The 12,931-nt window shown below is 46.9% G+C and overlaps 1 protein-coding gene and 1 long non-coding RNA gene across 4 annotated transcripts in view; one reads left to right on the top strand and one right to left on the bottom strand.

The window, feature by feature from the left end:
• ZBTB10 (zinc finger and BTB domain containing 10) overlaps window positions 1–2,350 on the bottom strand; it is a 29,928-nt gene extending 27,578 nt beyond the window's left edge. For all 3 annotated transcript variants that reach the window (XR_010883313.1, XR_010883314.1, XM_067290576.1), the window contains exon 1: window positions 1,354–2,350. Coding sequence is in view for 1 of the 3 variants with exons in the window: in XM_067290576.1 (XP_067146677.1) it covers window positions 1,354–2,319 (966 nt within the window). In the remaining 2 variants the exon portion in view is untranslated. The remainder of the gene's footprint in view (window positions 1–1,353) is intronic.
• Window positions 2,351–3,310: 960 nt separating this feature from the next.
• LOC106484605 (uncharacterized) lies at window positions 3,311–12,467 on the top strand. Its single transcript, XR_010883574.1, has 5 exons — window positions 3,311–3,419; window positions 8,359–8,858; window positions 9,293–9,479; window positions 10,493–10,843; window positions 12,084–12,467. It is a non-coding gene; the product is annotated as an uncharacterized lncRNA (long non-coding RNA).
• The last annotated feature ends 464 nt before the right edge of the window (window positions 12,468–12,931 follow it).

The raw sequence follows: 12,931 nt of genomic DNA, 5'->3' as shown, positions 1-12,931 counted from the left end.
ACTTCATGCACCATGGTCAGGTTTTCCTTGCAATCCTGCATAAGTTTTGCATAAAACTTGTATCCCTCTTCCAGCTAGCTGTAAGAAAACCTAGGCTCACTTGTCATCCTGATATCCTGCCCAAACATTAGAATAGCAGCTCTTGTCCAAGGTACCCTTAGCTCCTGAAAGTGCTCAAGCGATAAGCTCAAATTAAGCCCTGCACTCCAGTTCTGACTCCAAATACATCTCTACACAGCCAAGATAAGTGTTCTAATCAAAACTCGGATGAAAGTAGTGAAATCGGAGTGACCAGGAATTTTAATTCAGGTTAACAGCTGAAGTTCAACATACTAAACTAATCTGAAGCACATTAGCTTGTGTCTGCTGGTAAAGTTAACTCCAGCTAGCCAATCTAAGTTAATTCACTTAACTTTTGCAGTACAGACATCCTCAGGAAGAAAGGCTACAGAAAAATTGGTGATTCAACAAGAGTAAGTATTCCTTAAGAGATTGTCATCCGCCTATGGTCTAGAGTTAGCCCTGCCTCATAAGTAAGAGCAGACAAGACATACGATAATTTTAAGTTCGGCAAGGAAGGCAAACAGTTTCGCTAGTTCTAAAGCATTAGAGGACAGCTGGCATATTGACATGGCTTTCAGGAAACCACATGTTTATCTCAAACACACACCAAGCAATTTCAGACTTCTTGCAAAGTAACTGAATCTAAAGCAAAATGCTCAGAAAAAAAAAAAAAAAGATTTAAACAGGAATGTTTAGGCTACATACAATTATCCTATTAACGCACAAAGACTTTGCCGCCAAGAGCAGCGGAATACTTCTAATTTCATGCCGGTAAGCACCAGTTCCACATGCAGTTGTCTGCCGGACACTGTCCTCCTTCACCAGTACCGCAGGAGGAAGTTGTAACTAAGTTTTTGTAAATCAGTGCAGTCACACCAGTGTTCATACGCAACTTTTTCCCACACTGCCGGTTTATCGTCACAAGATAAACTAACGAAAATGTCACTCGCTGGCTCCGAGCGCCCCGGCAATGTTAACCACGCAGTGCTGGAAACAAGAGCCGTGCGGCCAGTGAAAGGGCCCCAGGGCCGCGGAAGAGCCGCGCTGTCAGCACCGCGCCCGGACACACCAGCCGCAGAGGCGGCTGAAGCGGAAAGCAGAGTAACCTCCCGCTCGGAGGCAGCGCAGCGCGCCCGCCGCGCCGGGCAACAACAAACACAGGAAGCCATTTAAAGTAGCTCATACACGTGGGCAAAAAACTATGCGAGAGGGAAGGGCGGCCGCCTCCGCGCCCCCCGGCGCCCAGGGACCCCGCGGGGGCCGCCCCCGCCCCGCGGCCGCGGCCCCTACCTGCTCGGCGCTGACGGGCTCGTTGAGGCGATGCTCGGCGGAGAGGTGGTGCCGCAGGAGCAGGGCCCGCTTGTAGTTGCGGGTGCCCTTGCAAAGCTCGTCGTGCCCCCCGGCCGCGGGCCCAGCGGCGGCGGGCAGCTCGGCGGCGGGGACGGCCGCGGCGGCGGTGCACCAGGCGCACGACATGAGGCCGGTCTCCTGGCAGTAGTGGAGCCATGGGAACTCCTTGAGCCAGGAGCCCTGGAAGGAGATGTGCAGCTTCTGCAGCAGCGACTTGGGCCTGGCTAACGGGAAATGCTTGATGCTCTCCCCCTCCCCCGCGCCCACGCTGCTGCCCTCCGCCTCGTCCCCTGCGTCGCCCCCGGACCGCCTGCTGCTGCTACAGCTGCCGCCCTCGGCGCCGCTGCCGTCGCCCAGGCTGCCCCCTTCGCCGTCCTCCTCGTCGTCGCTGCTGTCACTCAGGGAGCCCCCGTCCTGGACCAGCTCCTTGCCCTCCAGCAGGGCCTCCGGCTCCAGGCCCTCCGCGCCCTCCAGCTCCATCTCCTCGTCCGCCCCCCGCCCATTGAAGTGCTTCCGCGGCCAGGCCGAGGCCTCGCAGCCATTGTTAGCGGCGGAGGGGCCGGCGAGGAGCCCCCCGCCGCCCCGAAAGGCCAGTGTCCGGCGGTTTCTCTCGGCGAACATGGGGCCGCTGGCGGCCGGCGGCGAGACCGCATCCTGAGGCGGCGGCAGCAGCAACAGCTCCTTCTCGTCGGCAGCGGCCGCCTCCAGCTCCTCGGCCTCCAGCCCCTCCAGCTCCACTTCCTCGTCCGCCCCGCGCCCGTTCAGCTGCTCGGGGTCCTGCCGGTCCCAGGCCTCGCCCGCGCCAGCGCCGCTGCTCGCGCCCGCGGGGCCGCCGGCCGCCGCCGCCGCGGTGACCAGGCCGCCGCCGCGGAACGCCAGCGTCCGGCGGTTCATCTCCGCGAACATGGCGCGCGCGCGCCCCCCGCCCGCCGCCCGCCTCGCGCCCCTCGCCGCCGCGCGCCCGCCGCTCCCCGCCCGCCCGGCCGACGGCGGCTCTGCCCGCGGGGAGGGGAAGGAGACGCCGGGCTGCCGCGGGCGCAGCGGGAAACGGGGGGCGGGCGGCCGGGCGAAGCGAAGTCCGGCCCCCCCGGCTCTGGCCTAGATCACCGCCGCAGGCTCCCCACAATGGATCCGGCTCGGCGGCGCTTCCGTCCCAACAGGCCCCGGATCAGGTCGAATGGCAAATGAACAACGGACTGCTCCCACAATGCACCGGGAGCGCCACCGCAGGGGAGGGGGAGCGCGTGTGGGGGGCGGGCAGGCGGGGGGCTGGCGGGGCGGGCGCGACAGCTGGGCCGCGTCACGCTCCCCCGCTCCCGCCCCCTCCCCCCCGCTCCCGCCCCCCCGCCGCGCCGCCGCGGGGTGCCCTTGCGCGACCCCCGCGGGGGAGGGGGGGAGCGCGGGGCCCCCCCGGCCGCCGCCCGCGCACGCGCAGGGGGCGCCGCGGGGCCCGGCGGCGGCGGCGGCGGCGGCGGCGGCGGCGGCGGCGGCGGCGGCGGCGGCGGCGGCGGCGGCGGCGGGGGGAGCGGGGCCGCGCCGGGCCCTGGGGCGGGCAGCGCGCCCGCGGCGCGGCGGCGGCTGGGGATCGGCCGCCGCCTCCGCGGCCGCCCCCGCACGCCGGAGCCGCCCCCGCTAACGGGCGCCGGCCGTTGCGGGGCGGCGGTTTAACCGGCGGGCCGGGCACCTGCCGCGGGGGCGGGCCGCGCCGCCGCCCCCCCGTGCCGCCCACGGGCGGCGGCGGCGTGGCCTTGCCGGGTGTCCCCCGGCGGCTGCGGCGGCACCGGCGCTTGGCTCGTCGGCGCAGAGGGCGTCGAGCAGGGATGGAGGCAGCCGCGCGCCCGCGGGCTCGGTTCCCTGCAGCCGCCCGGCCCGGCGAGGAGGCGGTGGAGGACGGCGGGTCGCTGCCGGCCGCCTTGGCGGCGGCGCTGGAGGAGCGCTGCGCCCTGGAGCGGGGCGTGCGAGGCGCCTCGGCAGCCCTCGGGGCGCCGGCCCCGCGGTGCCGTTAGGTGCGCAGTAAGTCTGGGCTGCTGGTGCATGCAGTTTGGGAGGTTCCCGCACGTGCGCTGCAAGTGCAGCGCGTTGGACCTGCCGCCCATGTGCAGCGCGGCTGCACCGCATGTGTGCAGTAGGTTCGTCTTTGCGACAACCTGTTTCAAATAATTCGTGATGAAAAGCAGATATTCTTTTCTGCTCCACTCTCTACAGAGAGTTCAACAAATGAATAGAAAAAAACCGGTTGTGTGTGATAAATCGAACCTGTGAAGCTACCTTCAGAAGCAGGACTGTAAGTGAATGATCATCCATTCTGTAAATACATTATCACTGAATGGATCCCTTTGTTTGCAGGTTGAAAGCTTGAGGCATATCTTTATAACTCCATAGATTCTTTGATCATAGTGTCAAAAAGAAACGGTAAAACGTATTGTTGTACATTCAAGAGAATAGTTGAGACTGAATCCAGACAAACGTGGAAGAGCAATGGGAGATGCTGAACAGGTAACAAAAGATGTCAGAGAGGGAGGGCCATAGAGTCTTCCAGATGAAGACATACGGTATTTGTAGCTGTAGTGTAATGCTTATACGTATATTCTGTAATGAAGAAAAATATTTGTTTGTGTCTTGGCCTGGAAATATGCAGGGGGGGCTCGGACAGTTGACCTTTTCCAGCATCCTGAAAGACAGTGGGAGAGAACTGCTGTAATAAACTTTGGAGAAGAATTTACAGGAATGTCATGTTCCTCATTCCAAAGAGTTACTTAGGAAAAGAGACCTTGGGTAGAAAAATGACTTCCACTGGCTAAGATGAAGAGCATCTTTTTAATATTTCAGGGGGGATGGTGGGGGGAGGTTTGGTCATGGAGAAACTTAGAAACTGTAAGAGGCAGTATCAGATTTCCAGGAGAAGAGCAAAGATTATGTGAATTTAGGCAGGGAGATAAAAGAGTGGTGGGAGATACAGAATTTTGAAATTTGCTGTGCCTCACCGGGGCACAGGGTGGAGATAGCGATCCAAATTTGGTCCATCAGAGCAAAGGATTCCCAGAATACAAACCCTGTAAAGTGCAAAACAGACCAGTATTTCAGAAAGTTTGGGGCTTTTTGATTTATCAATGTTTGTGTGTTCATGTGGTGCTTGATCCATGCCTGTCAGTGTTCCTCAATTGACTGTAGCACCTCAGCATTTATCTACATTAGTATTTCTCACCCCTCTTTGGAAATGATACGGTTTTTAAAGAAGTATTTGGTATTGTAAATTATTTCTTGCAAAGTGTTTGAACTATTACAGATTACAGCAAGTATATGTAGAAAGATTACATTAAGAATCCCTACTGGGGTTCACATTTATGAAGGAGACATGTTGTGATCAGGGAACATAACCTACATCCAGGACCAGTATGTTTAAAACCTACTGGGAGGAGGTCTAGATAATGAACTAGGATAGGATATATAGAAACTACAGTATAATGAGCTGTAGGCTACCATCTTTCTCTGTTTTGAAGTGGAAAGAAATGTAATTGGAGTGCAGCAGATAATACAGAATGCTCACAAATTAGTGAGCATATCACTAATCATAAAGTAATTTAGAGTGGAAGAAACCTCTGGAGTTCATTCTGTTTAAAGCAGGGCCGCTTTCAGAGTTGCATTAGGTTGCTCAGGGTCAGCATCTCAGACTCCTGGACTCTTGAGAGATGAGATCATATTTACTACCAAAGTTCAGAACAACAACTAGAATTTCTTTCCCTTTCCTTTCTTTGATGGCACAGTATAAGAAAGAAATTTTTAGCAGAGAACTGTCCTAGTTCTGTAGGTAGCAAATGCTATTTTGTTCAATGTGAAATCTCATTCTCCAGACACAATGTACAGCTTCCATATTTCTCTGATATAGTCCCTCGCTTCTTTCCACTTTTTTCTCCTGTCTTACAGAAAGACATGAAAATCTCCTGTGGTTCATTGGGAAAGAATTACAAACTGATTCAGCTTTCTGCAGATGAAAAGCTAGTGCTTCACATGAGAGAGCGGAATTAATAATCGATGCATCATGTACAAATTGCAGCATAGCGTTTTACACCAAATAGCCCAAGTCTAAACTATGCAATTACCAGTCACTGGCATTACTTTGTGTGGCATCCCTATGAAGGCATCAGTTGTCATTTACTCTTGTTTTCCAGGGTCTAAAAGTCCAATCTTTAACTAAAGCGGACATAATGCTGTGAAGGAATGAACATCACATAAAATTCTTTTCATCACTCTAGCTGTATATATATCTGGGGAAAATGGTTGATGAAACTACTCAGTGGATGAATATCATCAATCCCAATCAATTCCATATTTAATAGTCTTTGAAGTATTTAATTGTATTTAAAGTCCATTTCACCAAAACATTTAAACATGTGTTTGTATGTTCTGATGAATTAGGGTTTCAATGAACAAATTGCAAACTCCTGCATATTGAATAGGCTCTTTGCTTTTAGATGATAAAACCCATTGTGCAAGGCTGAGGATTAAATTCTTAGACTTGTGTGGTCCCTGATGTAGAGTATCCTCTTAATTAGGGACAATATGTTAATTCATAGGAGTAGTGAGCTTTTTGTCCACATCCAGTGTTTCCTTTTGTTGCAGCTGAGGAGTGTATTTCAGGTCTCTTATAGAAATCAGTGGGAAACAGATATGCCATCAGAGATATAATGCAGTTCCAGTATATACTGATTAGCATTTTCAGCAAAATAATGCTGATACTGTTAGCATGTTATGTATGGAAAGATGCGTTATCCGTCCCCAAATTCTTGCTATGACCTAACAAACACTTTCATGATGAGTTTGACTCTTCCAAGATAGTTTCTAAAACTGATGTGATGTTGTCCAATTCCTAGAGCGTATGTCTGCAGTTCATGCTACAGAGCAGGTGAATCCTAAAAAAAGAATCAGAAGTTGAGATTTTTTTTTTTTTAAGAAAGGTGAAGTTCCAGTAACATGCTTTTTGTATTATTGAAAATGTATATTAGAGATAGGAAAGCTGCAGTTCAGATACTCCTACATATAGAGGGATTTTTGAAACTAGAAATTCACTGATGGGAGAGGGGCTCTTTTGCCTCTCTAGTAAAAGCTTACTCTACAGAGTGGGCTTATTTGCTGTGGGCAGCCATTAAAGTCAGTGTGTGGGAATCAGAGCCTTACTACTGTGCCAGAAGTGAATGCGCATTTGTCATGATACACCCAGCGTGGAAAAACAGACTATGGCAGAAAATAAATAGTGTAAACAGTCACTTTGTAGTATAAGCAGAGCTACTCCACAGAACAAGTACCAGGAAGGGAAACAATGGTTGAAGCTCACAAAGACTCAGAAACCTCAATACTGCTGGTCTGAGGTTATGTCTCTCCTGCCTTCTCAGGTGTAACTGAAGTCGACCTGTGTGAGCTGACTTCGGTGATTTGGGTTCTGTTGCCTAGAGAGCACTGAGTATTGTGGGAAGGATTGCGTGCTGAGCTTTCATTACTGTCCAAGCTAACACAGGCGTATTTGTTCATGTTACAATCCTTGCTTCCAAATTACAGTTAGAGAAAACTTTTGGAAGTGTAATTCCCAATAATAGAAACTCACAGGTTTTTTTAAGTGTCGGTGGAGTGTTTGGACAAGAATTGGTAGCAGTTATTGTAGCAAATTGAATTCAGTTTGAGTTTGTACAGTTATTTCTCTTGAAATGCCTTATAACTGATATTTGAAAAGATAAATCATAACCCGTATGAGGATATGCAGTGAGCCACTTAATTACACAATCACACCTTTTGACCTTAGACATGATGGGAAGGTGTCATGAATTAAAACTTAGCATCCATCATCTGATAACTATTCCCTTGCACACTCTTAGCACACAGCAAGTATGAGATAATGCGACTTAACCTAGCACACAGTGAAAGAATCTAAACCTTATTGCATTACTCTATTTGCTGCAGAATAAAATGTACACATGGACAGGTACTATGGCATATTAGATGTTATAGCTTGTGCCTACTTGTAAAGCTATGGACAGACATTGTGTTCCAGATGCAAATGTGCCATTTGAAGGTTTTGCCATTTTGCAGTTACATGCTACCTCTTTGACGCTGTGGTTACTACTGCCACAGCTCTGCTGGCAAAAGGCTTTGTTTAAGAGCTCTTTAATTTGCCGCAGGCAAAGTGAGCAAGGTTAGTTTAAACCCTCTTCATTGACTAATCCATCTGACTTGTTGGAAGCCCATGAGGGAGTGCTCACATAATTCCTTTTGCCAGCAGAGCTGTGGGGGTGGAAACTCTCAGCAGAGGAGTGGTAAGAAACAACTGGAAGAATGATAATGTCACCAACTGGCACACCTGTCTGCAAAGTGAATGCCAATGCATGATGTAGTCCTGCATGCGCTGTGGATATTATTCTCTTCCAAACATGTCCATGCTTTCTGTGTTATACACTTCTGGCTTAATTCCCTTTTACACTAAGTACTTTTACATAGCTCCGGCAATATAAAACAACTTGAAAGTGTTCAAAGATTTAGATTATACCCCCTTTTAAGACCTTCTTATTCTTCAAAACAACGTAAAAAGGGACTAACAAGTGAATACCAACAACTGTAATCCTGTGGAATTAATTTTCTCGTCACTGGGCCAGAACCTAAGCTGTTCTCTTAAAGGATTCCAGATGCACTTTAAGCTCTGAATGCAGTGTGGTGCTGCGGCCCCTCAGCCGAGTGAGAGTCCATTCCAAGGCTTTGTGTCGCGCTGATTTCTATTACTGGAGAGATATTCACATTGCAGAGTATGGTCTGATGTTTATTTGCACATTTTCTCATGGTTGCTATGTACATGACTCCTATTACTCTTAAACCTAGAGAGACCCAGTTGCACAAAGGCCTCTTGAAAGACAGTTTTGTCTGCCTGGCTGTGAACAGCTGTCCTCATCTCTGTCTTTCCAGGTTTGTCCTTCCCATCACAGAGCCTTCTCCTCTGGCTGCACCATTGCCTTGTCTGAAGGAGCCACAGGACCTGTAGCAGCTTCAGATTCCCCGTGCTGTCTTTGGTGAACAGTTGCTGTTTGACAGATTCATCATAGAATCCATTTTCTGTTCTCTTTTTCTTCCCATTTTAGTCTTTTCCTCATCTCTCTAGCTTTTAGGAACAATAGTTCCTTGTATTTGTATAGGGCTTCTAGATATCCTTACCAACAGATTGTGCTTTGTTCGCTTCTATTTTTTTATTGTTGCTATTACTGCTTAACTGTATTGCTGCTTTTGGAAGAAGTTGTTCCTTTTTCTGGTTATTTGGATCTTTTCATGTGGTAGCTTCATACGGTTGTTTTCCTGTTTTATTCTGCACATGGACAGCATTGTTACTTGTTTTGGTCAGTCACCCGAAGCCTAAATGAAGAAGTACTTATTTTTTTCAGCGAAGTACTTGAGCACGTGCTTACCTCTAGGTAAGTGTGTTCTCATTTATTTTTATTTTTTTTCTGAAGTAGGACTGTAAAAGTTGTTCTAAAGCATGCTTTAGGAAGTGGAAATCTACTCATTCTTTTGGCCAAGTGCTTAGGCTATGTGTTTTTGTTTTTTTTTTCCTGTATTCCTATGGCTGTAGCTATGACCAGATTAGCTTTAGCAAATGCAAAGCATTTCCTGTTTGTTCTAGTCCTCTTCTAAAGTGATGTATCTTGTTTTTACCTAACATTTGTGAGTCTTTCTCATTAGGACTTTTCTGATCCTTTTTGTCGGTCTTTGCCTCTGCTCTGAATGTAGGTCAGTTCCTAAAGTCATTGGATCTCAACTTTTACCTAATTGAAAAAATATTACCTTCTTGGTATTTTATGTTTTTCGCTTCTTTGGTGGTTCCCCTTAGCATTCCTGTATTTTTCAGTCTACAGCTAGGACAGATGTGCTTTATCAGGGAGTGAATGAGCTGTGAAAGATGCACTATAATCAAGAAGAGAATGAGGCTCGTTTTCTGGATATTTAAACAACTGTACTTTCTCAGGGACTTTGATCAGTGCCTGCTCTGTTGGATACAGCCTCCTCCTACCTGTTTGACTGCTGACTTCACATAGGTAATCCAATTTAGTCATCTCTGCTATAACAGCTACTTCCCATCTCTTGTTTTTCTTGGTAACATTATAAATTTTGCTTATTTCTAAGTCTGCTAGCTGGTCACATGGTACCCTTCTTTCTTTGTCTTAAATTACCAAAATTTGTAGAAAATGCCTATCTCCATTAACTTTCCTGATGCTAATTAGCGAGCAATTATTACAGTTACCATGGGCTGCAGAATCTCAGCTGAATGCAGTAGTCCATGCAGTAGTGAATAGGACTGAAACTTGGAAAGTTTGCTTATTGAAATGTCCTCCTTGTAGGACAATGTTTGTGAATCCCTGCCTTGAGAGGAGATAATAAAATAATACAAAGTAAACAGATGTATTATGACACAGTGTTAACGGTTTAATTCTATACAATAGCCATAATTATAACTATAATTGTTTGAGGGAATTCAAGTGTTCCTTAAAATATTTTTGCAGGATGTATATATATTTTTATAAATCAGAAAATCAAATTTAATGAAATTTCTTAAATTGAGTGGAATCTGTTAGCAAAGATGCTAATGCCAAGTCAGTAAGGAGCAGGGTCAGCACTCTCAAATGTTATTAAAGATGTGCTCATTATGGGATGTTGCAGTTTCTACCATTGCCAATTTATTGGTGGCCGGACACTGTCACTGCAGATCTCTCAATCTTTTGCAGGCGATGCACAGACATGGCTCCAGTACAGCTGCAGTATAACTCAGGCAGGGACCAAGGGCAAGAGTCTCAGCTTAAAAGCAGCTCCCGAGGGAAGGAGGGGCAGCCCTTGCTGAGGCCTCCCAGCAGAGCTTTCGGGAAGAGCTTTCCCCGAGGTCTCCAGCTGCACTATCTCTAAGTTGGCCCTGAGCCCAGGCAGCCAAACCCCCAGGAGGGTGGGGATGGGCTCAGGGCCCTGACACTCAGTTTCATCCTTACTTAGTACCCCTGCCCACTTCACCAACCATTCGCTGACCTTACGCTCCTTTTTTCCTTTTCTCTTCCCAAAGCAGGCTAGCGTAAGCAAGAGAGGAGTCAACAGCAAAACTGACTACCTTCTTTGCACTCTCCTTCTGCCACGACTCTACCTAATGTACGTTTTCCCAAACTATCAAATTCTTCAGCCATACCAACATGTTCCTCTCTGCATGGAGTACTGCATGAGTTCCCACAACTCAGTGTTGATGACCTTATGCCTACTGCATAGCTTTTATTCATGTTATAATAGTAATAATACTCAAGGCCTTCTTGGAATACTCTGTTTAGTGCCTGGGAAAGTGTTGCCTAAACATTGGTGACTGACCCTTCACTATGGCATGGACTTGGAGGTTGTCCCAGAAGCATCAGCACTTCAGCAGGTGGTATCCTTTTCAGTATCCTGCTGTGAGCTGTGGCTGGTACCTGACTAAAGTATTGTTGGTTAACATCTCTCGTTTTCCTCTTCTCTGTGGTATGGACAGGCTGTTGTCCTAGTCTACTGAATGTGTCCACCTTAGGTAACAACCTTATGTTGCTGTGGAATGCATCATTGTTTCCGGGTGGACATTTCAAAAACTCATGTCTACTTTTTCTAGGAAAAAAAATCTATTTTTATAAGATTACTAAAATCTAATGCTTTGTAAAATCCTGGTTGAATCAGGGAAACTTTAGGCTTACCTCAGTGTAATTGTTCAAGATTTTCTAGAAGGTGTAAGTAAACAGGAAAAAATGTAACTTGTTTTCTGAGTATGAGAGAATGGATGGAGTTATAGTACTATTGACATTAAATCAAAGTAGCTACTTGACTTTATGTAAGTGTAAACTGTTAGCATTCCTGGTGATTAGGGATGTATCATATTAATTATGTTAGAGTAAACAAACCCTACAGATGCATATATACATATGGATTTTAAAAATTTCAAATACCACCTTAGTAACATTTTGATTTAATCTACAGAGGCTACATTTTCAAAACTGGGTGCTAATACTAGAGCCATTATTCAGCTATATCGCCGTACTCATTTAGGCTGTTCTCAGCTCTTGGGTGAACAATCTTCACAAGACAGAATTTACACTCATAGAAGACTTTTTTTTTTTTTAAGAATTTACACGTTCACTGTAGTTTCCTTTGTGTGAAAATATAAACCCACAGTTGGTCAGTTGAGTCCACAGTCTGGGAGAAGTTCTGGATTTCTTGCTGATACCAAAACAGGAGCTCATAAAGCAGGCAATGATTTAGTCATCTTTGTTTGATTAGAAGACTCCTGTGTTGATAGGTCTGTCTTGCCGTATTCTCATATTGCTTGCCACCTCTTGGTTAGATTACAGCCACATGATATATCTGCATGAGATTGTTGGCACCAGAGAAATCCATGTAGTTAGGGAAGGCTGTAGCAACTCTCCTCCACAGCAGCGGTTATTATAGGTACATTTGATGACTGCTTTCTTTTCTGCCTTGACTTACAGAATACTTATCCAAGCTCAAGGTTAAGTCTTTGTTGTTAGGGTGCGCTATCATCAGGGAACTGCTATCTGGGAGACAGGCTAAAGCTCAAGACAAAAAACAAGACAAAAATTAAGAAAAAAAATACTTACTCTTTGGCCTTAATGTAGTCTATGCAGGACATTAAAGACTCTCAAGGTCTGGTTCAAGATTATGGAATGAACTCCCTGAGGAGCTGAAGACTATCACAGACATCATCACCCAAATCCAAATAAGATTTCTTTAACCTGCCTCTGTGACATAAATACATTACAACATATACATTAAAGAAAAGCACTCAAATTATCAAAGCAAATCATTCTACAAACCTCTCCCCTGGGGCAGAGGAAGGAGAACAAACAACATGTTGCTTAATGCACTACTGGAAAGCAATTGAGTATTGCTGCAATGAGCATGGTGTAAGAATGTGAATAGACTAGTATGTAATAGAAAACTGTATTTGTTAATGTTTCTACTCAAGATGAAATATTTACACCAGTGTGAATTAAAGGTTTATTTTAGACCAACAGGCAGTATACATTAATTTTTTATTCAGGTAGTACTTGTTTAGGATATTTCTATTGTTTTCTTGCTTCTGCCAAGGGATCCTGAGTGTGGAAAACAGAGTAAATTACTACAAATCATTGACTCTATAATGTGTCTGACTATAAAAGAGGGTAATTTATTGAGCTCACTTAAAGAGGCTTTTTTGGGTCATATTTCATTGAAGCTGGATTGCTTCGTTGGCATAGCTCTAAATATAGATCAACATGTAAATTACTTGCTCCCAAAATCAGTTCAAAGACATATTCTGAGTCAAAAATGCAGTTAACACGCAGGGCAGTACGTCTTCTCCTTCTGGGAGTAAGGTAAGGCACAGTACTGTTTTACCTGAAGGGTGAAGTTTATTTCATCGTTGATGCCTGGCTAACTCTCCTGGTCATTGCGTGAGTTGGGCTGAACATGGAGTCGACTTTCTCTGCCCGTG

The sequence above is a fragment of the Apteryx mantelli genome, chromosome 2, assembly GCF_036417845.1.
Source record: "Apteryx mantelli isolate bAptMan1 chromosome 2, bAptMan1.hap1, whole genome shotgun sequence".
Lineage (NCBI taxonomy): Eukaryota > Metazoa > Chordata > Aves > Apterygiformes > Apterygidae > Apteryx > Apteryx mantelli.
The sequence above is the reverse complement of the archived record's forward strand: the minus strand, read 5'-3'. Positions and strand labels throughout refer to the sequence as shown.